General features: G+C 42.2%; 1 protein-coding gene, 1 long non-coding RNA gene and 1 pseudogene across 3 annotated transcripts in view; 1 reads left to right on the forward strand and 2 right to left on the reverse strand.

Annotated features, from left to right (window-relative positions):
- Positions 1-17,591, reverse strand: part of CRYBG1 (crystallin beta-gamma domain containing 1) — an 89,136-nt gene extending 71,545 nt beyond the window's left edge. Inside the window, exon 1 of the mRNA XM_083433417.1 lies at positions 16,931-17,591. Within this exon, the coding sequence (XP_083289543.1) occupies positions 16,931-17,481 (551 nt within the window). The 5' untranslated portion in view covers positions 17,482-17,591. The remainder of the gene's footprint in view (positions 1-16,930) is intronic.
- LOC310674383 (small ribosomal subunit protein uS5-like) lies at positions 10,737-11,699 on the reverse strand (annotated as a pseudogene). The gene has a single exon. The product of its transcript is annotated as a small ribosomal subunit protein uS5-like (transcript).
- A 616-nt stretch (positions 17,592-18,207) lies between the features above and the next one.
- On the forward strand, positions 18,208-19,549 carry LOC310674404. Its single transcript, XR_014509563.1, has 2 exons — positions 18,208-18,327; positions 18,528-19,549. It is a non-coding gene; the product is annotated as an uncharacterized lncRNA (long non-coding RNA).
- The last annotated feature ends 4,588 nt before the right edge of the window (positions 19,550-24,137 follow it).

Raw genomic sequence — 24,137 nt, forward strand, 5'->3', positions numbered from 1 at the left:
GTAGAATGTGTCCTTTTATTTAAAATACATCTCTGGATTATTTGTGGGGCCTGTCTGGTGTTTTTACATGAGTAGAATGTGTGCTTTTATTTAAAATGCATCTAAAATGCATCCAGTGTAGTAACTGAAATGACTGAAAACATGGTTAGGTTAAACACGCCTTTCAAAGTAGTTCCCCCACCCATCAGATTACAGTTAATGCACGTGAAGCAGTCCTGAGAGCTCTCTGCTTCTTGCTCTCATGCAATGTGCGTACATTTGGGGAAAATGTGACAGAAGGCCACACACAAAGTACTGGAAAGACCTGCTGCTTTCCATCACTGCAGTTTCTAGCAGTCAGATTCCCCAGCTGACTCCTCTGCCTGCACACAAACATATTAATTCTCATTCAAGCAGCACCTATAACACTCATCATTGTCTGAAATTAAATAATTTGTTTACTCAGTTACAAATAATTCTTTTGTTTGGCATCAGAACTCATTGCACTGGTATTCAAACTTCTGCTGCATCTTACAGTCTTACTTGACATCTAGAGACAGCAGGTAACTGTGCCCCTGAAGGACCAGGTGCACAGCCTGGGAGCCATTTTGGACTCACAGCTGTCCATGGAGGCGCAGGTCAATTCCGTGTCCAGGGCAGCTGGTATGCCAGCTGAGATCCTACCTGCCTGCGCACTTTCTTGCCAGAGTGGTACATGCTCTGATTATCTCCTGCTTGTACTACTGCAATGCACTCTACGTGGGGCTACCTTTGAGGGTAACTCAGAAACTACAACTAATCCAGAATGCGGCAGCTAGACTGGTGACTGGGAGAAGCCACAGGAACCATATAACATCGGTCCTAAAGGATCTACACTGGCCCCCAGTACATTTTCAAGCACAATTCAAAGTGTTGGTGCTGACCTTTAAAGCCCTAAACAGCCTCAGCCCAGTATACCTGAAGGAGTGCCTTCGCCCCATTGTTCAGCCCAGACACAGAGATCCAGTTTTGAAGGCCTTCTGGTGGCTCCCTCACTGTGAGAAGTGAAGTTACAGGGAACCAGACAGAGAGCCTTCTCAGCAGTGGCGCCCTCCCTATGGAACACCCTCCCATCAGATGTCAAGGACATAAACTACACAACTTTTAGAAGACACCTGAAGGCAGCCCTGTATCAGAAAGTTTTTAAAGTTTGATGTTTTATTATGTTTTTATGTGTATTGGAAGCTCCCCAGAGTGGCTGGGAAAACCCAGCCAGATGGGTGGGGAAGAAGAAGAAGAAGAAGAAGAAGAAGAAGAAGAAGAAGAAGAAGAGCCCTGATCTTCTGATACCAATGCTTTACCAAGGAAAGCAAACTTTCTATAGCTAAATTATGTGCTTTGGCGAAGTACTTAATTTTGCCTGGGTCGATTCTCCGACCCTTCAGCTTCATTGGAGGATCCCAGGTTCTAGTATTATGAGAAAGGGAGAAAGGTTTGCTCAGAAGCCTTTGGTAAGGGACTTTGTCACCTCCGCACTGAACCGTGTCTCACCACGACCTTAGATTCTTTTAGATGTCAGGTGAAAACTCACCTTTTTTCAATTGGACTTTTAAAGTCTGCTGGATTAACTTGTTTTTATGATATTAAACCAGAACAGCATGTGAAGGGAGAAGAGCAGGATCATTCCATCTGACAAGCAGAACTCCTTACACTGACAGAATGATCAAATTAGGGTGACAAAGAATTCCTCACTATGCTTAACCATGTTCTACAATTTATCCAGAACTAACTGTCCTGTAATTTTTCTCATGTCCCCTATATCCTTTTTTAAAAAATGGAATTACATTGCGCACTCTCCAGCCGTCAGATATAGAAACCATTCTTAGGGACATGTTCTTTATTTTTGTTAGCAGTTTCGCACTTGAGTTCTATTTTGATAGATACTATCTGATAATTTGTTACTTTCTGTCCATGTTTAACTTGTAAGTAAGGCCTAGAATGGATCTCCACAATCCATTTTTTTTGGTTTGAACTGTTTCCACATGGTATGGCTTCATGGCTCTTAAGTAGGCAGTTGAACCTTTCCAAGGTAGTACAGGCAGATGCAGGAAAACAAAACAAAAACAAAAACAAAAACAAAAAAACAGAAGTAGAAATAGATAGATGCAAAAGGAAATAGACCAAATAGACCAAATACTTTAGAAAGCAAAACAATTTGATTCATTTGCATCTTTCAGGAAAAGAAAAACGTGGAACACATGTACTGTATACCCACTTCTCTTTTCTTCTCTCTCATTGAGACACTGCATTTTCCAAGCATTAAATTACCAACGTTTTTTATCTGAAATTAGCATATGCCCCCCCCCCAATAGTGCAATGAATGCTGTTATGAATAATGACTTTTTAAACTCTAGAAAGGCTATGTTGTGTATGATAGGTCCAAGGTATGTTTATATATTCAAACCATGGGATGGTGACCACTTAATACACAAGCAGTGGTCTGGTGAAAAACCATTGGCATGACATGGTTTGCATAGGCTTGCCAGGTGAAGACATGTGTACTGTTGAAGTTGTCATAATATGTTGGCATGTGTGAACTGGCACCAGACAAAGATAGTCACAGTTTTAAAGGAGAGAACTAGTGGCCACATACCAGGGGTGTTGTAGCAGGAATCTTCTGTAGCAGCAGGGAGTTGGACTAGATGAATTCAGGTACCCTTCCAACTCTATAGGTTGCATTCAGTGCTGCTGTTTGGATTACACAGCCAGCTTCTGCTTGTGCAACATGCCTACAACCTCCTCTCTTGTCTCCTGCAGCCGCTCATGCACCCTCAGAATCTGCACCAGCAGATTAGGGAACCTTTCAAAACAATTTTTAGGGAGGTGGGGTACAGGTCAGGAAGAGGGAAGTTAAAGAATTCCCATTATATGCCTCGAACTCTGTTCATGCTGCTTTGGATACAACCCTTTAAAACAGACATATGCAAAATTTGCCCTCCAGATGTTTTGGGACTACAACTCCCATCATCCCTAGCTAACATGACCAATGGTCAGGGATGATGGAAGCTGTAGTCCCAAAACATCTGGAGGGCCGAGTTTGCCTATGCTTACTATAAAACCCTCTTCCTTTTCCCATATTTCAAGCAGTGAGGATGCTGCAGTGCCAATATATATTTATTTTCAGTGAGGTATATAAACTTCATACTTCGAAAAACAAAATAATTATTTACATACATGGTTTTCTCTTAATTTATAAATAATTATTTAAACTCCTTCTGCTAAATATCTTCAGCTATACTGTATTTTCCTTAAATGAAAACAAGGAAATGATTTGGAGGTTTAAATTGTGCTTTTCTAAAACTGAGCACACGTGGGCTTGCCTGGGAGAGATGTTGAATGATTTATGCAAAGTGTATGTGTGCTCCTGTAGTTTCAGTCGGGCCTTTTGAGGAGGAACTAAACAGCTGACTTCACAGGAACAGACTTGTCAGGTGGCAAGTGGCTTGGCAATGCCATTGTTTTTTCTACATTGGCAAGGTTTCTAAATCTGAATCCTTTCCCTTCAGTGACATTCACTCACTGTGAAAAACACACCCCATATGCACCATCATCCTAGTGCACTATATAGTCTGAGTTTATGAGAAGGATGAGATGAACCAGAATATTCATCATTTAGGTACTGAGTAGAACTCAACATCTGGGCACCTTGGCGACTTTATAGACAGATGTTTTAGAAGGCTTAGCAGTGTTATCCCACTATTATTTTAGTGGAGCACTCATACATCACAAGAAAGATTTGGGCATGGCTTCTTCTGGTGGGTGGGGGTGAGAAACTGTCTCCCCAGGATGAGTTAAAATCACCAAACTCCTTCCTTTTTTTAAAAAAAACCTCCAAGCCACAAGAACAGAAAAACATGGCAGTGAACTACAGTAAGCTGAAAGTTGCTGGATCTGGCAGTTTGATTGTGCCTCTGAAATTTCACCAACTTGAGAAATCCCTTCTGAAGTCCATTCTAATAGGATCATGAGAAAAAGGAGCGGTAAGTAGCATCTTCACCTCGGTACTGTGATCTCTAAGAAAGCTCCTGTCCAGCAGTCTAAGAGAATGATCACATTTATTGGTACTCACATAGAAATCAGATTATCATCATCATCTTCTCTCACAAATGCAGAATTTAATTGCTCTGAAATACAACAATGGAAATGATCTCCCCACAAAAGTGGCTAACCCAGTGTTTCCCAAATTTTGGTCTCCAACTGTCACTGGACTACAACTCCCATTGGGCTACAACTCACCACTAGTCCTGCTAGCTAGGGCTGATGGGAGTTGTAGCCCAACAACAGCTGGATATCTAAGTTTGAGAAACACTGGACTAACCTATGGCCCTCTGGATGCTGTTAGAGTCCAACTCTAAGCAGCCCCAGGCAGCATGACCAATGGGCCAGGGATGATGGGAGCTGTAGTCTAGCAACTTCTGAAGGTCCACAGATGAGCCTCCCCTATACTGTCAAGTAACTCTTTTAGTGAAATAAGTGAAATTCAAAAGGGATTGCTTTTTTTTTTGTACTTTTAGGTGTTTGTGTGTCACTTGAAACATGTATGTTTGGAGGAAGGTAAGGGTGCTTCATTCCATCATGAATCCTCCTGACTGGTGCCTCTGATCTCAATGAAAGAATTTAGCAAAGAGCTGTAATAAAGGAATGTCATGGCTTACCAAATGAATATAACTTAACAACAACAACAATTTATTACTTATACCCTGCCCATCTGGCTGGCTTTCCTCAGCCACTCTGGGCGGCTTCCAACAAAAGATTAAAAATACATTAAAAACTTCCCTAAACAGGGCTGCCTTCAGATGTCTTCTAAACGTCAGGTAGTTGTTTATTTCTTTGACATCTGATGTGCCAATATCAACAGGTTTTCCACAATGAATAGTCAATATATCTTTCTATCAGATAATCACTTGATTTCTTGTGCCTTATTACAATTTGCGCGCGCGCACACACACACTACATAAGATTTTACACTATGTGATTGCATTTGCTTGTCAACCAGTTGAAACATGCAGCATGACAATGATACTATTGCAAGGTGTGAGATGAAGTATTGCTAAATGTGAAAAGTAAACAATATATTAGGAACCATAGCGTGCAGGCAACAACTTTGCCACACAGAGAGTATAAGCAATATACATATGACATATTTTAAACTTTCTCTTGCAATACTGTTCTCATTGTTTTAGTATACAATGTGATAAAGCCCTAGTTGCATGAGAGAGAAGGTCATAAGCTAATCAATTCCAAGAATTGATTTCACCAGAAAACCAAGAAACTCCAATATGAAATCAGATGTGCCCCAAAATACATACATTAAGTGCCATTTTAAAAACAAATAATAATATACCATGCACCCCAAAATCTGCAGAACACCTAATTGTACAGCTTGTATAAACTATTAAGCAAATTATTCTGAAAGTCCTGGGGAATAGCAAAGAATCACGAACACTTAAGCTTATTATCTGGCCATTGCAAATCCTGCTTGACTCCCCTTTGGCTTGTGAGGCAGTGTACAGTTTAAAGCAGATTTCATGCATCCCATTTGTGCATGTTTTGAGTTCACATAATGTCTTTATCAAAGTGGTTGCCTACACATACCTGATACACAGATTTTAAAAATCCAACATAAAATTGCATGTTACTCAATGGTGGATGTACATTGTGCAGCTGCTTGTTTTCTAACATGTTGGTGGCATTTTGCTGGGTGCCATCTATTACCACACACCCCCTACTCCTGTTGGTGAGGTGCTCTTTAGTGGGCTCCACTGGGTACACTCATAATACACACATACCTATTATATATTATATTACACACACACACAAATATCAAAGCACTGTTTTGTTCAAGTGTTTTATCAAAAAAACATTTCAAAAATAATTTAAAATGGCCACATGCATAGGTAAACAAATACCTGCACACATGTCCACAATGAACCTCAAGTTTCTGGAACTCAGAGTGGGTAGGGATGTACTGATTGAGGGGAGAAGACAAATCAATACATAATACAAATATATCCCACCACTCAGCCCACTAGCGTGAATGGGAAAGACTGAGGTGGCGTTCAAGTGAAAAGCACTTAAGATGTGGACAAACATGCTCAAAAGCACACATAGAAAAATCGGATCTGTGGGCCGACATATATATTAACACTCTGATGTGTATCCAGTCTGATATTTTAACAAGCCTTATGCCTTCAAGACTATCTTTACGGATTTAAGAGGAAGCCTGCTGAATCAAATCATGGCCCAACTAGTCCAAGATTTTGTTTTTTGACAGCAGCCAGCCAACTGTGGCAAGTTCAGAAGCAGGAAGCTTATCCATTTGATTTACTGCAGGCATCAAGCACTCAAAGGCTTGCTATCTCTGTACCCTGAAATTCCATTGTTTTCAAAACCATCTACGACAATGACCATCACAACATTTTGTAGTGAATTCCATACATTTATTACATGTCCAGTGCCCATACAATGCCCAGATCTTCTCAGCATAGCAATCCATGGGATATAAACCACACAACTCCAGTGACCCATTCCAATAAAAAGCACCTTGCTTAATCCATTTGAGCCCAGTATCCCATACATCTCTCACACAGGCTGCCAGCTCCCACATAACACCTCTGTTACATGCAACCAATATGTGTTAATGAAAAAAACTAAAACCATCCACTATACCAAAATAGTGAATGCAATGTTAATGTATCCATACACCTTAAGGACTATTTCTTCTAAGAATAATTTATTATGTAAACAATTATCCCAAAAGTGGGATCATGTAGCTATTTGTAGCACTACTTATTTAACAAGCAAGAATTATAACAGGAATAGAATTTTATCATGAAATATCAAGGGCAATTACTTCCTAGTCATAAGTGTTGCAGAACCATTAATTGCAACAAATATTTGCTGCATTTCATCTATATAATCCTTATGCTCTGAAAGATTACTTTTTATTTTTTATGGGTAGAGTAGTACTCCAATATTTCATGAAAGGGTACATTCCACATTTCATTAATTCATAGTAATTACTATTTCACTGCAATAGTAAGGACTTGTCCTAGCTTGCCATTGACATTCTTTTAAAATGTGCTTTGTGTAAGATGCTGTTGAATGATACCTTAGAAGACCTAACTTCAGCTTAGTCCTATATTGTGTTACATGACAATTTTGAAATAATAAATAAATTCAAGGACAATTATGTTTGATCAAAAATATTGCTGTTACCTAAAAATATACCCAAGAACAATACACCCCCCCCATTTCCCCCATACACTGTTTCCAGGGTTCTCCCAACCACACCCAAGACAATTGGAGAAGTGCAAGGGGAGGGGTGGGGAGAGAAGCCCCAATGTGCAAGTGGAAGTCCTTGAGCAAGACTTCTGCTGACAGGACTCATTAGATGAATCCTACCCTGCATATACAAACAAATAATCTAGATTTCCTGAATCAGAGGCAGCCGTTATAAATTCATAAAAACACCATGTTTATTAACGATACCCTACTCTCTTGTATCTTGTAAAAATGCAGTATTCAAATTAACTCCAGGACTGAGCTCTGGTACCTCATATTTCAGCATAAAAAAAGTTAAAGGACCCCTGACAGTTAAGTCCAGTTGCAGACAACTCTGGGGTTGCGGTGCTCATCTCGCTTTACAGGCCAAGGGAGCATGACTAAACCGCTTCTGGCAAAACCAAAGCAGTGCACAGAAAACAATTTACCTTCCTGCCGGAGCGGTACCTATTTATCTACTTGCACTTTTTGGCATGCTTTCGAACTGCTAGGTTGGCAGGAGCAGGGACCAAGCAACGGGAGCTTATCCTGTCATGGGGATTCGAACCGCCAACCTTCTGATCGATAAGCCCAAGAGGCTCAGTGGTTTAGACCACAGCACCACATCTCTATCCTCAAAAACACAGTAAAATTATAGTAAAGTTGCAAACCAATCTCGAAAAATATGTATCAGAGGGGTGGGTGTGTGTGTGTGGGTGGGTGGGTGTGGGTGTGTGTACTGCACAGATGATCAAGGAATTTTTATTAGAAAATGTTGCTGCTGCTGCGGTTGAATTTCAAACAACAGTGGTACCTTGGGTTAAGTACTTAATTTGTTCCAGAGGTCCGTTCTTAACCTGAAGCACCACTTTAGCTAACGGGGCCTCCTGCTGCCGCCACGTCGCCGGAGCACGATTTCTGTTCTCATCCTAAAGCAAAGTTCTTAACCTGAAGCACTATTTCTGGGTTAGTGGAGTCTGTAACTTGAAGCGCATGTAACCTGAAGCATATGTAACCTGAGGTACCACTGTACTGGATTATGCTTAGGAGCCTTAGGTCCTCTTTTGGAGATGGAAGGGGGAAAATCTTTGATTCTGGTAAAACAATTCTGCATGTGTTTGGTAGAAATCAGCACAAAGGTGCCAGAATGATTTCATGCACACTGGGAAGCTGTGCTTTATCTGAAATGCCACACTGATAGCACTGTTACATGTACTGTACTGTAAATTCAAAAAAAATAAATAAATAAAAATCCAGAACATAATGATTAGCATGGCAACCCTAATCCCTTTTACACCAGGGAGTTTGGATTTAATGGCCATGTCCCAGCTGAGCAACCAGCTCCCAAACATTGAGGCAGGAGGCCCGCAGGTGGTATTTCCACCAATAGAACCCAGTGGAAAGAAACAAAGCAGGGAAGAGATGGGGCTGAGCTGGCCTGAGATCTGTTGCGTCTTGAGCTGGTCTCTCTGTTTTGGGGCGATGGCATTGGCCCAATATGGACTCAACTGCTAGTAGCCTGAGCCCGGGTAAGGATCAACCTAGATCACTACCTATCTTCTACCATGGTCACTATGGGCTGCAGATGTGGCAATGGCCCTACTGTTCTGCAAAGCCCCATGGGCGGGGTAGGAATGTTATGTTACATGTTCTGTTTTCATAAAACTTGCCAAAAAAAATAAGAGGACACGCCAACCGTCAGTAAGCTTCAATTATTCCATCAACAAAATATTACATCTTGCATATGCCCTGAGACACTGTTCCCACACTTCTAGTACTGAAAGTATAGCAAAGCACCATGAAAATGAGCAAAAGAAATATTAGTACAGATAAATCATGAGTTAATTTGGTGTCTCTCACTGATCATGTAGCATTTCTTCATGTCTAGGTCAATTATGTTTCTTTATTCATTTACATCCTTTTACTACACCTTTTGTCTCCATGCCAAACCAGCGTGTTTGCCTTTTCTTTCTATGGTCAAATGCTTGTCTTGTTACAAGAATTTTTCAGTGCCCAGATGAAGCCTTGGTGGCACAAGCTTAAAGGGGTGGGGGGGGGAGATACTAGGGATGCAACTCTGTTCCATTAAACGTAATGAGATTTATGTTAACTGATGTTAAAAAACCCCAAACAGGATTGCACCCTAAAAATACCAAATGAAATCATTGAAGAATCAGCCAGGTGGTCATCATGCATTGAGGAAAAGGACATTAGAATTGGAAATGTTTTATGTTAATTTTTTACTGTAATATTCATGCATTGTTAGGCTTTTATTCCCTTATAGCAGGCTTCCTCAAACTCAGCCCTCCAGATGTTTTGAGACTACAATTCCCATCATCCCTGACCACTGGTTCTGCTAGCTAGGGATAATGGGTGTTGTAGGCCAAAAACATCTGGAGGGCCGAGTTTGAGGAAGCCTGTCTTACTGCTTTGCAGCTTCTGTAAAAGGCTACATAAAGTCAAAAGATGTATTATGCATTTTAGAAGCCCTACAAACTTAAACAGAGGCAGACATAATAGTTGGGCTGCAACTCTGATCCTTTAAAATTGTACAGATAAAATGTTGGACCATCCTCAGATTTAGCACCATAATTAGAAGCTGGGAACAAATAGCTTCAATAAGCATCTTAAATCTAATTTACCAGATCATTACAGTGATTTGAAAAATAAAAAGTAGCATGAGTTATAACCTTTGCTGTTTAGTAAGTGGCACACCACACACACACACACACACACACACACACACACACACTCCCCAGCCCCTCTCATTCAACACAGAGGGTTGTGCTGCAGCTTGAGCCACAAACAAGAAAGCTTCCAATTCAGAACTCTCCTCATCCATAAGTTCAATTGGTGGACTTAGGTAAGCTACTATCTTTTAGCCAAAATCCCCACTCAGTTTGCAATTATGGGTACAATATTGGTTTACTCAGTACTGAGCTGCCTAATACACTTTGAAGACTTGGAACTAGCCATATAAATGCTCAGGTGTTCTTATTTCATTTTCAATGTTATTTGACGGTCTATTCCATAGAGTAAAGCTCTTACTAACCTGTGTGTGAGCTGTCATGACAAATGCTTACTTCATGGTTTATGGAATGAGCTTCTTTGAGTACAAAGTTTCTTTTTAAAAACAAGGAGGGAAGACTAACCATGCAACACACACACACACACACACACACACACACACACACACACACTTTCTTCAAATATTTGCTGATATTTCTATTTACATTCCAAAGTTCCTGTTCATTTGAATAAACTTATTATTCATATTATAAATTATAAATGAGAATGCAACAAACTCAGTTGACATTACTACATTCAAGAACCAATATTTGCACTTTAGGTTGACTTTTCTCATTGAAATCTACATACAGTATACTGATTAGGCCAGAGCTAAAATTGGGGAGTGGCTTTTTATTTTTTGTTTTTGTTTTTTTATTGTTTAAAAATCACTCTTGGTCACTTTATTTTAAAGTACATCTTTTAGGTAGTTGCCACAGCAGCTGCTTGGGTCTTCTGCACAGACACTCTGGTAGCATGAGTCTTTGCAAGATGATCAGTGAACTCCTGATAAGGTGACTTGGTGAACACAGTCTCTTTCCACAGATCAGGGGTAAGGTAACTATAGGTCTTTGAGATGGCATCAAAGGTGGCCTTGGCAAAGTTGCCCAAGGTGGCAGTGCAGCCCCTCGCTGATGTGTAACAGTCATCAATACCAGCCATCATCAGCAATTTCTTGGGAACTGGGGCAGACACAATTCCAGTACCACGTGGCACAGGGATGAGACACACAAGTACGGAGCCACACCGACCTGTTACCTTGCAAGGTACAGTGTGCGGCTTGCCGATATTGTTCCCCCATAGCCTCTCCTCATGGGCACAATGGACAGCTTTGCAAGAATGATGGCCCCACGGATCGCGGTGGCAACTTCCTTGGAGCACTTGACCCCAAGACCAACGTGACCATTGTAGTCACCAATCGCCACAAAAGCCTTGAACCTGGTGCGTTGACTGGCCTGGGTTTGTTTCTGAACAGGCATGATCTTCAAAACCTCATCCTTCAGGGATGAGCCCAGGAAAATGTCAATGATTTCAGACTCCTTGATTGGAAGGGAGAAGAGGTAAATCTCCTCCAGAGACTTGATTTTCATGTCCTTTACTAGGCGACCAAGTTTGGTGACTGGAATCCATTCTTTGTCTTCAGCTTTGCCCCGAGCTCCACGCCCTCGGCCACGTCCCCTGCCACGGCCTCTCCCACGCCCTCGGCCTCCACTGCCAAAGCCTCCTCAGAAGCCTCTCCTGGCAGCAGCTCCTCCACCTGCAGCTGCTCCAGCTCCTCCTGCCCCTCCCGCAGCACCGGCGTCATCCGCCATTTGGTGTTCTCGACTAGAAGGCTGAAACTGCGCGGTGAGGCCTATTTATATGCCGCGCATCTCGCGAGAACTACTTCCTCGAGCGATTGGGAGTGGCTTTTTAAAGAAACCTTTTGCAAGTCTTTTGGAATCTCAGGGAATGCATGGATAGTGCCAAAAGTGTTTGCCCATTCAAAATGAGAGCAAGTAAGTGCAAAGAACATTGTTCTTACACTGAAACTGACTTTACATTATACTGGCTACCTGATCACCTAGCCCAGTGGCGAACCTATGGCACGCGTGCCAGAGGGGGCACTCAGAGCCCTCTCTATGAGAACATGCACCGTTCACCCCTTCCAACTCACCACAATCCTATAATTCGATGGCTAGCCCGCCGGGCTGCACTTCTAAAGCCCGCTTGTGCGGGAGGGAGCAAAATGCCGCCAGGCTTACTGGCAATTCTGCACTGAGGCGCTTTAAGACAGCAGAATGGAACATTCACATTCCAGCTGCAACCCCATGGGCAGCAAACCGACTTGCGCAGCTCTACTCAATGCGCGCACTGCCCTTCAAACTCTGTGCTGGGGCGCCTCCTTTCCAGGCTGTGATGCGCTGAACTGCTGCACGTCTCTGGGCTTCACTTCAGGATTTCCTTTTCACCTGCTTGGTCAGGCGGGGAAGCAAACTTTCAAGCTGAACTCTCTCCCATCGCCATGGGTGCAAGATCCTCCCTGCTAAGGGACACACAGCAGAGGGTAAAGGAGACTGTTTTTTTCATAGGGTTGTGGTGAGTTGGAAGGGAACCCGAGGGTCATCTAAGTAAAATCCCATGCAATGCAGGGAACTCAACTACAGCATCCATGGCATATGGCCATTCAGCTTGTGCTTTGAAATCTCCCAAAGAAGAGTTTCTTGAAGGGAAATTATCAAAATGGCCATGTCTGGGACTAATTCCCTTTTTCATGATTTTCTAAACAAGGATAATGCAAACTTTTACCTTTCAATAAAAAGTTGTTTGCATCATTGAAAGCTCTGTTATTCTGTTTTTCTTTTAAGACAAAAGATGTTAATGTATGAGTTGTTTTTTCTAAACTAAAACCTCAGTATTCAGGTTAAATTTCTGTGTTGTCACTTTGCAATAAATAAGTGGGTTTTGAGTTGCAGTTTGGGTACTCGGTCTCTAAAAGATTTGCCATCACTGACCTAGACAATAAGAAGAAACCTGCTTATGCAGTAACAAAATGGTGCAGGGAACAAAGAGCACTCAAACAGCAAAAAACAAAAACAAACAAACAAAAAACCTGACCAAGATTTTTTAGGGGAGATAATGGCCCCACTAAAATTTGCACAAAATTGATCATCTAAATACTTTTTATTTATAAAAGCATTTATATATTGCCCTCTCATAAAACATAATGGTGCCTGTTACTCACATAACCAAATAATTAACATTTCTAAAATTATTTCCAGTTAACTTTTGTGCAGAATACATGAGGCATACAAAAATCTAATTGTCACCAAGTCACAAAATATTCAGTCATAAAAATACTAAATATAAAAATCAGGGCCAGCCCACCCTTGAGGCAAGGTGAGGTGACAGGAGCAGCAGACCCATCCTCCAAGGAAAACATCACCATAGAGATTTTTTTATTCTCCCCTTGTTTCTGATGTAGAGCTTCACTCACTTCCTTCCTCCCAAATGGGGTGTGTGGTGCCATTTTGTGGTTTGCCTCAGGTGCCAATATGTCTTGGCCAGCCCTGATATAAATGCACTGGACAAACATTGTACCATCACAGTTTACATGCAGCTTCCATCTCAGCCTCAGACAAACAGAAGCTTGCAGAGACTGAGAAGGTCCTGCTTTCACTGACCCCTACTCAAGCCAACCCAAGAACTCTGACAATGTATGGCTTTAAAGGTTAAAAGTTAAAACCAATCCACAGAATTTGTGGGATCTAAACTGACAGACCAGCCAAAAAATATGCTCTGTGAGATCCACTCCACTAAAAGGCAGTTTACAGAATTCTAGAACAGCTGCAATACAGGTAACCCCTGATTTGCGCAGGGGTTACATTCCAGATCACTGCATATACAGTAATGGCAGAGCATGCATAAGCCTGTTCTGCCACAACCCACTCCACTCCATTACAACCCCCATTCTGCTCCCTTTTCTGGCCACTTTTGGGCCACCACAATGAGCGTGGTTGTGTGTCAACTGTATGCATGTAACTGGGTCGTCTTATTTTCCAGAGGGATAGCCATGTTAATGTGTTGCCACAAAAAAGGAGAATTTTGTGACACTACAAAAGCCTGACATACCGTATTTATTTACAGCATAAAATTTCATGGACTAGTCTTTCTCCACTTGGACTCTATAGTGTATGAAAGTTAATGCCATGATAAATGTGTTACTCTTCACAGTGCCACAAGATGCTCCTATGTCCTGTGCATAGTTACTTCAAACTTTCAGTGGAATGAGTGGGATTTAAATCGGAATGAAGACAAAGTGATGGTTCAGTGATGGAGACAGCAAGAATTCTTTTTAATCTGGAAGGTAAATAAAATCTTAACAGAATTTTACCTCAGGCATAAAATGATTTATGTTTGTTAAGAAAATAACTGATGTACACATAAAATATGTTAATAAAAACTTAACTGTTCCTATGAAAATGATTATTAGTAAGCAATACATATTAATTAATAATAACATAAATTTACAAGTTTGCATGGATTTTGAGTAATAGGTCAGGTATAAGGAACACAGTTGTAGTGGACTATTATCCTTCAGTTCTTTTTCACAAATATGACCCTTTTGGACTGAAACTTTGTGTGTGAAATTCCTCTTCATGCTTGTTTGCACAGTTTATCTAATTTCTTTACATTTAGTACATGCTTAACACAAGATAAGATGACACACAAAAGGAGCTTTACTATGTAAAAAAAAAATCAAACAAAATAAAGCAGGGTAAGTAGTAAGGATTGCTTTTTTATGAGAGTATTGTCTGTATCACCAGGTTATTTGTTATAAACGGTCATGCATTGAACGCCCTCAGAGAAAATCTTCCACACACAGATATTCAATTTTCATCTTGCTGGTAAAACCAATGGAACTATATAAATAAACCAAAATAACAATGTAGTCAAATCTGAACTCAATGTTAAGTTTTCCTGAGTTCACAGATACTTAGGCTGCAACCAACCCCCCTGTGAACTGGATTGCAGCCTAAATAACCAAATGTACATAGGTGACTGCAGCCTTAGCTACCAATATATTTTTTTTATTCAATGTTTCCTGAACATTTAAAATATTTACTTGTTTTAAAATTTATTTTGTATGTCACATTGACTTGAAAAAGTGATAAACATTAAACATAAACAAAAGTTCTATTCACCCAGGATGCTAGCATAGCACATGAGATCATGTATGTACCTGTTACTGTATAAATTAAAAAGTAACAAGGATGCTACAATCTCAGTTGGCAAGCAATGGCACTATTGTTCAGTACTGACAATAAAGAAGTACTTTATGCAATGCATAATTAACCTATTTGGGTTGATCTCTGCAAAATGCAGAGTTGGCCACAGTTTTACATAGCTTCAAAAAAGTCATGGGAGGGCAGTCAATTATTTTCTATTTGCCATTGCTGCTAAACAAAAACTTCATATTCATATTTCTATTTAGAAGGAATATATCCCTAAGTGCCAGATTCTAGATACGATCAACAAGAGGGAGCCACCTCCATCATGCCATGCTTTTAAGATTCTCAGAGACATCTGGATGACCCTGTTTGTCTAAGATAAGGGTGTAGAACCTGTGGCTTTCCAGATGCTGCTGGATTCCTATAATCTCCAACCATTGGCAATGCTGGCTGGGGCTGTAGAGAATTGAAGTCCATCAATATTTGGGGGTCAGAAGTTCCCCCCTCCTGTTCTAATCCACCAATGCAATTTCTTACATTGAGCAAGCAAAGGACAACCAAGAAATGGATACGTTTAAATGGTTTTAAGCTCATTTCATCTTAGGTTAAAGGCACCAAGATAAAAATACAAACCCTTGCAACTAGTAAAAGCAATTTCAGATGTCACATTTTCCCTTCCCACGAATAACCAGCTAAAATTCAAGTAATGTAGCATTCCTACAATGAAGAAGTGGAAAGGAAATCAAGGGGAAGCCTCCATAAAATGCCAACAAGTTTGATCTTAAAAAACCAAAAACACCTTTCTCCAGGTGACTAATACGAACTGTCCAGGTCTGTTTTAGTGCCCCCTGCAGCAGCTTTACATTTAAGCATCCGAACAGATTTTACTATATGTATTACATTATTTTAATTTGTGTTTTTTTTGAAGGCGCCCAGAGTGGCTGGGGAAGCCCAGCCAGATGGGCGGGGTATAAATAATAAATTATTGTTATAATTACTATATTTCTAATGCTGAAAAATGGGGGTGGGGGTGGGGTGGAGCGCGCGGGAGAGATAAAGTTTGGCAGCCTACAAAACAGCTTCCTTTTCATCAAAAGCACTGAGAGATAGCAATCTTTAAAGCAGAGACCATGGCAGCGTGGGTTAAAAGCCAGGGCAGAGTGGGGGAGACAGCGCGCAAAGAAAGGGCTGCAGGAGGAAGGGAGACGTTGCGCAGGGCGAATCAAGGCGAAGCCAAGGTTCCAACTCCCAACTGTTGCGAGCGCCAGAGGTAACGACAGCTGGGTCCGCATTATCAACAACCCCAGAAAAGAGCGCTGTGCCTTTAAGGCGATTGGCGGGGGGGGGGGCGGGGGCGCCCTCACGCTGCTCGTCGGTTTCGCTTCTCTTTGGACGGGGGGGGGGGGCGGCGGCGACGGGGGGAGACGGGGCATATAGCCCTTACCACACACCTGTCCAATGGGAGCGCTCTGCCACTCTGAGGGCACCTGCCTGGCGGAGGGGAGAGGTTTTTGGGTTGGACTAGACGACCCCTGGGGTCCCTTCCTAGGCTACAATTATACGTGACGTCTATTATTGTTGTTGTTATTCCGCCCCGTATAGAGTTGCCCCAGCCACTCTATACGACTTCCACAAAACACACACACAACTCCCTCAAACATAAAGAGGGGCGCAGTCAGAGGAGCCCCTGAGCCACGCGGGACCCGATAAACACTGATGCCCCTATAGCGCAGCTCGTTCCCCCGAGTCCCCTCAGAAGGTTCCGGAGGGGCGGGGCGGGGAGAGAGAAACCAACGGCCGCCAGGTGACCGTTGGGGGGGGGGACGCAGGTGGCTGTGGGCGCGCCCTGACAGGGAGAGGGGCGGCGTTACCTTTTGGTGGGGGTCGAGGGCTCCCAGGTGGTGAAGTAGGACAAGTGGGAGAGCGAGGGAGACGGGGGCTCGCTCCCCCCTCCTTGGCTCCCCTCCTCCGGCAGCGCCGCCGGGCGGTCCTTGCGCTTCTTCTTGAGGCGCCAGTTCCCGAAAGCCGAGCGCTTCTTGCGCTCTCCGGAGGCGGCGGCAGCGTCGAGATGCTCCCGCCGCCCCTGACTCAGGGACGGGGAAGGGCAGGGCGACGGGAACGACGCGTCTCTGCCGCTGTCCGGCTCCGAGTCCTCGGACTCGCTCTTGTGGAAGAGCCTGCCGAGCTTCTTGAAGCCCCCTTTCTCCATGCTGGGCGCCGCTCGCGTCCTCGACGGGATCCGGTCCCGGGCAGGCGGAGGCACTTGTGAGGCGGCGGCAGCAGCAGCAACCGCCTTTGGCTCCAGAGGCTGGCCAGGTAAATGAGAAGGTGCTCCGCCTGTGCGCGCGCCCTGGTAGCGCCGAGACATGCAGTTGAGGTTGGCGAGAAAGGCGAAGCGCCTCCTAAAGGCAGCACCAGCCATGGCAGCGGCAGCTCAGCCAAGACAAGCCACGCCCACGCCCGGCCCCGCCTCCTCGGCGCGGCTGAGCGTTCGAAAACGGCCGGGCTCCCCGGAGATTCCATGCGCTGCGCTGCACTCTACTTATTAATTTTGCCCCGTGCTGCTGCTGCTCCTACCGCTGCCGCCTCCTCCTCCTCTTCATGGAGGAGTTTCCTCGCATTCCTTCGTCTCAAAGCCCGACGATCGTTATCTCGCTCCGCAAAGGAAGAAGCGCATTAGCCGGGGCTCTATTGCGCAGGAAGGGAGAGGCTGACTTTATCCGCGCCGAGGGTGCAAATTATAAGCCATTATCATTTGTTTTTCCTGATGAGGCCGAGATTACCCACAGACCCGGATTCCTTGTGCAAGGGTTGCAAGCAGAGCTCGGAACGCACCTGGAGAACACCAGCTGCTGTTTCCTACAGACTCTGGAGATTCCCTTACAATTGTCTTCTCGACTGCAAGTTCTTTTTTTGTTAGGATTTCCCCAAAATCTTACTTAAAAGCTCAATGTTATTTTGGATCACAATAAGAGAAGAGGGCAGATTGCTCGACTCAGAAATTAGCCACCTCTTGTATCATTAAGTTTGCAATTCTATACCCACTTTCCCTGGGTATATAAGCCCCATTGAACTTAATATAAGTAAAATTCTTATAACAAACTCAGTGATATTTCCGAGTACTGTAATTAGACTGTCTACTGACACACATACAGACAGTATGGTCTGATTCTGACGTTTGAATATATTCAAATTATTAGAGTTAAGGAATAGGAAAAGATATTGTTCAAGCTAGCCTTCAGAAGTAACCATTTGCTTACTTCTGCAGGCTGAATAATGTCACTAGAGGTATACCTTCCTTGGTGGCCAAATTTCTTTTTTTAGCTTTTAAGCGTTGTAAGACTATAATTGATTGTATTGATATGGGGCTAAGTTTTAAAAAATCTTTTTCAATGTTTTAACTGTGTACTGACAAATGTTCCTTTTGCTGACTGAAGGTCGAATAAAAAGGTTGATTGACTTCTGCAGGCTAGCTTGAACAATAACTGTTCTTCAGTTATTGCCTGCTGACCGTGGACATATCAGATGACAGCAGAGTTTTGCAGGATGTGCCTTACAGATACTTAGGCAATTAATAAGTCCAGTGTCATGCTAGAATTATCATCAACCAAGACATTAAATAAAGATTATCTTTCTCTCTTTAAATAATACATATATCACTCTTTATCTGACCAGGTCACTTTTTATCTGAGGGTGATCTGTTATCATAGTGTAGAATTAACAACTACCATCAGAATTTTACCACACAAGTTAATAATGGAGTGTTATGCCTACTTAACCATCAGTCCAGAGTTGTTCTCTCTAATACAGGAATGCTTTATTCAGCATGGTTTCACATGACTCAAGTGGAGCAACTTCTACCACTTTCCCTCAGTCTGCATTGCTGTAAACATCAGAACAAAAGATACAAACTAGCATCTTGTTACTAGAAAAGGCTTTATATTTGTATTGCAGATGAGTAAGAGTTTCTTTTAACAGCACAACCCTCAGACCAGTTATGCCAGAATCTGTCTAATCATAACTGATAAAAAGCCAATTTTCTTAATCAGTTTTCCATAATATTTTCTTTATTTTCTTAGAGACTTCAACAGGATTAAGATGGTTGCTGCTGTCCTAAAAAGCATTAGGTGGTGTGTGTTTTTTTTTTGGGGGGGGGAGATAAACTTATTTCTCTCCTTTGCTCTCTCTTGCCATGCAAAGCGAGGAAAGGAAGCCTGCTTTATGTTCACAACTGCAGCCGTGGGGAGTGTAAATGGGGTGGGCAAAGTGTAAAGGGAGAGAGGAGGGGGTTATGGGGTTTGGTGAGTAGGCAGTGTTGGAGAGCAATGCAAGTAGGAACACAACCCTTAGTTGTGCATGAAACAAAAATGCACCTTGGAATTTTCTTTTCATTGTTTATGACATATGCGAATCTTGCTAATGTAGGGCAGAATGTAGAACAGAAATCCTATGTGGGCTTTACAATGGCATTAAAAGATGTCAAAAAACAAGTTTAAGCAACACCTGTGAAAACACCCTGTTTGGTCTTAACCCAAGTAATCTGGTTTAATTCCTCTGTGAACTGTAGACATGGTGTATTAATAGACCTGCTGTGCACTCTGTCAGTTGTAGGAACTGAAATATATAAGCAGAAAAAAATAGTTAGTTCCAGTAGACAATTATGGAAACAAAGTTTACAAGTGCTCAAAAGAGGAGCTGATGAAGACTGGGGCCAACCATGAGAAGAGAATGGTAAATTTATTATAATCAAGAGGAAATTGTCATAATTTTAATTGAGTAAACTCAATTACACTATGTACACTATGGCTTGATCCTGAGTTGCTCTTCTGTAAACTGTTCCAGTGGAGGCTCCATTGGGCGGGGCAGGAAAGAATGGTAATTTTCACTTATTCCATTTTCACTTATTCCACGCAAAGGAGTAATTTGTGTGGGTAGAGGGACAAAGGGGTAATTGGAGAAGTCACAATATTTCAGTAATTATTGGTTTAATAGTATACCTCTACTTGACATATCAGTCTTCAGGAACTTCCTAACAGGGCACAGTCCGCAAATCATTTAAGGAAGCTTGGCCAAAGTGAAATGAAGCTTGTTGTGAGTCACCTTGAGGAAGCTCTGGCTGGAAAAGCCTCAAAGTAAATATTAATCTGAGAGGTAGCGAACTTGGTTCCCTCCAGATGTTGTGGACTAAAATCCCATCAGCTCCAGCCAACATGGCTGATGATCAGGGATGATTGACACCATGTTGACTATCCCTGGTCAGACTGAACACACATAGGCCCAAGTATTTGGAGGAGTTGAAACATGACACTACACTTCTCAATATGCACTGACATAAACTTGGGGCATTAGTGATTGTCATTTCTGATGTTGCACTTGGAACCACCGTCAGTAATCACCACCCTTAGCATCAATTTCCTAGCACAGCAAGTCTTGGGATTAACCATGATGGTAAGGATCTACCCACTTTTTGTTCTGAAACTGTCAGAACAATAAAGAAACTAGATGAATAATCCAAAATAAGCCATTGGAAATTGTATTCTTTCTGTGATGGATGTCTTTTTACATGGATGTCTTTGTAAAGCAATGGTCCTCAAAACAGTTTGAGCTCAGAGCCCCCCTTCTGAGCTTAACACTGCCTTCTCATGCCTCTCAGATATTATCATTACAGGAAGAATCAAACAGAAGAGTTCTCCTGAAGACTATCTCCTAAAGTGGTCTTAACTTTAGGAAAGCATAAAGAACAAAGCAGCAGCTTGCTCTAAATTCTTTTCTTCCCAAATTATATTAGGATGATTGGGCAAAAAAAATGAGCCTGGATCCATTGTCAGAGGGCATTCAATGTATCCTGGTCTTAAACGATGGGAGATGAAGAGTATGCCAGTCCCAGGATCCTATTCCACTCTAGAACTTCATGCCTCAGAAGAAGGGTGTCCTAACTGTTTGAGAAATGTTGTATACCCCATGTTAAACTTGTTTCCATTGCTTTATCCAATGCATGCTACACAGTATTCTCCTCAGTCCACAATCCTCTTTCCATTAAATTGATTGTAATAATATATTATGGATTATAGGGTTGCCATATTTCAAAAAGTAAAAACCAGGACACCCCCAAAGTGAGCTTTTTTTTAAGTAAACCCCCAAAAGTTATTGAGCTTTCCGCACATATGGCAACCGTAGGATTGCAGCTTTGCTATCTTTATCGTATTTATTGCTCAGCAGGAAAGTCTGCACAGCCTTCTAGGTGTGGCTGGAAACACTAGCTACTGTAGCTTCCTTTCAAAATAAAAATCCAGTTATGCTACTAAAAGTTTAGCATACTAGATTGTTCTGGCTAATTGTCAAGCAAGCTGCTCAATCTAGACATACTGCATAAGTTAAAGTATCATTTTTACAAGGTGAAAAACCGAGCATATTGAGATTCTTACACAAGATGGAGAAGTACAGATAGATCCAAATTAATACATAGATTTGACTTGAGAAACTGGTTACACCTTTTCAATGAATTTTATGAGCCTATATAATCTGTGTGACTGCATTTGTGGGTATGCAGTGGAAATGTCTGTGAGTAACATTATTTGAATCTGTTGGGTTACTAATTCATTTCAGGGTTGCACTAGCACTATGTACCTTTACTGCTGTGTGATATCCATGATAATCATTGGAAGTATTCCGTATTTTAGTTGCTTGTTAATACTAGTTCTACAAAATTTTAAAAAAATAAAATAGTAAGCATTATCTGGAGAACCAGGGAATGATTCAGTGTCTTCGCCAAATAGAAGACTGTTTCAGTCAGATAGCACTTTATTCTGTTTTTCTGATGTTTCCTTACCTGGTAATTTCCATGTTTTAAATGATCTAACGCAACATAAAAGCCACTTCTGGAAATCTAGTGGAAGCTTAGCACTCATTTCTGTGTGAATTGTTCCCAGAAAAAAAATCCATTTTCAACCCCGTTTACCCAAAAATCCACAGGAGGTTTGTGCTGTAACTTCCCCACCTGGAACTTCATGCCTCAGAAGTTCCAGGTGGGGAAATTACATGGATCATGACATGTGATTAAGTTTGGGGTGGCATTCCAGCATAGTTCTTTTCCACCAGTTTCATGGTGAATAGTGGGGAAACAGAAGCATGCATGCGCATTAAGGGTGGTGATGTCCATTGATGCCTTTAGCTACTGGTGTGAATGAAATTTAGTGTAACATAATGGTATATCGATCAAACAGCCACAGATTCGTAATGCAAAAGGTAAAGGTAAAGGTACCCCTGACTGTAAGGTCCAGTCGCAGACGACTCTGGGGTTGCGTGCTCATCTCACTCTATAGGCCGAGGGAGCTGGTGTTTGTCCACAGACAGCTTCTGGGTCATGTGGCCAGCATGACTAAGCCGCTTCTGGTGAACCAGAGCAGCACACGGAAACGCTGTTGACCTTCCTGCCGGAGCGGTACCTATTTATCTATTTGCACTTTGACATGCTTTCGAACCAAACAACGGGAGTTCACCCTGTTGCGGGGAGCTCACCCCGTCGCAGGGAGCTCACCCCGTCGCAGGGATTCGAACCGTTTAGACCACAGCGCCACCGCGTCCCATTAATGCAAAAGGTAATGCAGTATAAAAGGAAACTGAGACAGAAGTGCTTTCATTATAACCTGGAAAACTAATTCAATAATCCCCACATCTGAATGCACCCAGAATCAGGCAAAGTGTCATTTTGACATGCAGCATTTCCAATGTTGCTTTACTCATGGAAACATGGTGAAGGTTATATCACTTTCATAAGTACAGTGGAAATCAGGTGGAACAGAATTAGTAAAATAACAGCAGAACTTGTATTTGGATGTTGCAAAAGTAAGGTACTCAACCCAGAGAAACTATGAAGAGAATCAGCATGCAATGTCTGTCAAAGAACTAGCAATACCTTCAGAAAAATGTATGCATGGTCAAGAGAGACATATCTTCAGTCAAGCTATGTGCAATCATATACTGACTTCTGAACATTCTTCAAATAGTTAACAGGGCCTAAGATCCACCAGAAAATACCACTGAGCTAACAATACTGAGTTAGTGATATAGTAACAGAGGAAGTATTCTCCTTTATATAGTTTTGTTGCCAATAAATAATTATAGAAGTTATGGATCAGGATATTCCATTCCATTTCCCCCACCCACAACAGATAAATAACACCTTGTGGCCACTGATCATGCTCGACCCTTATTGGGCTATTTTGGAGAGGATTTTTCTTAAAGAGTTGTGTGGACACCCCCCCCCCCCCGGTTTCTCAGTACCCCTGTTTTAATTATATAGCCATCACAACTCAGCACCGTTGTTTGCCATTAGCATGTACCAGTGGTACTTGCAACTAAATGTTGCAGGGTGGAATTCTCCCTGTTCAGGATTCCAGCCACTCCATTCCTTTCCCCCTCTCACCTAGGTTTTTTTCCCTTCCCCAACAGTCAGTCAGTAGTATACTGTGGCACTTTTTGAGATTCCTCCTAAAAAATTTGCTGCTCTCTCAAATATTCTTACACTTCCCCCTTGTACATACATTTGGCTACATGGGCACCAGAACTTTCCTCATAAAGATTGGAATTAGTATGGTATTAGGAGTTTGTGGAGGGCTAGATCCACCTAAATTATTAGATTTAGTAAATTTAGTATTAAGGGAAGCTGCCAGACACTGAATCCAGCACAGGGGTAGGCAATCTAAGGCCAAGGGGCTGGATCTGGCCCAACTGCCTTCTCAATCTGGCCCGTGGACAGTCCAGGAATCAGCATGTTTTTACCTGTCTAGAATGTGTCCTTTTATTTAAAATGCATCTCTGGGTTATTTGTGGGGCACAGGAATTTGTTCATACCCCCCCTGAAAAAAAATATAGTCCGGCCCACCACATGGTCTGAGGGACAGTACTGGCCCATGGCTGAAAAAGGTTGCTGACCGCTGATCTAGCACACCAAACCAGTTTCCCATGCTCAGGAAGTCACTTGAGACAAGATGGGCCATTTACAAGAAGCAAAGAGAGCAGAATTCTGAGCCATTAAGAATTATTGGTAATGCAAATATTGCCAGCCAGCAGAGGGGA

Source organism: Podarcis tiliguerta (genome assembly GCF_965153285.1).
Source record: "Podarcis tiliguerta genome assembly, chromosome: 3".
Classification (NCBI taxonomy): domain Eukaryota; kingdom Metazoa; phylum Chordata; class Lepidosauria; order Squamata; family Lacertidae; genus Podarcis; species Podarcis tiliguerta.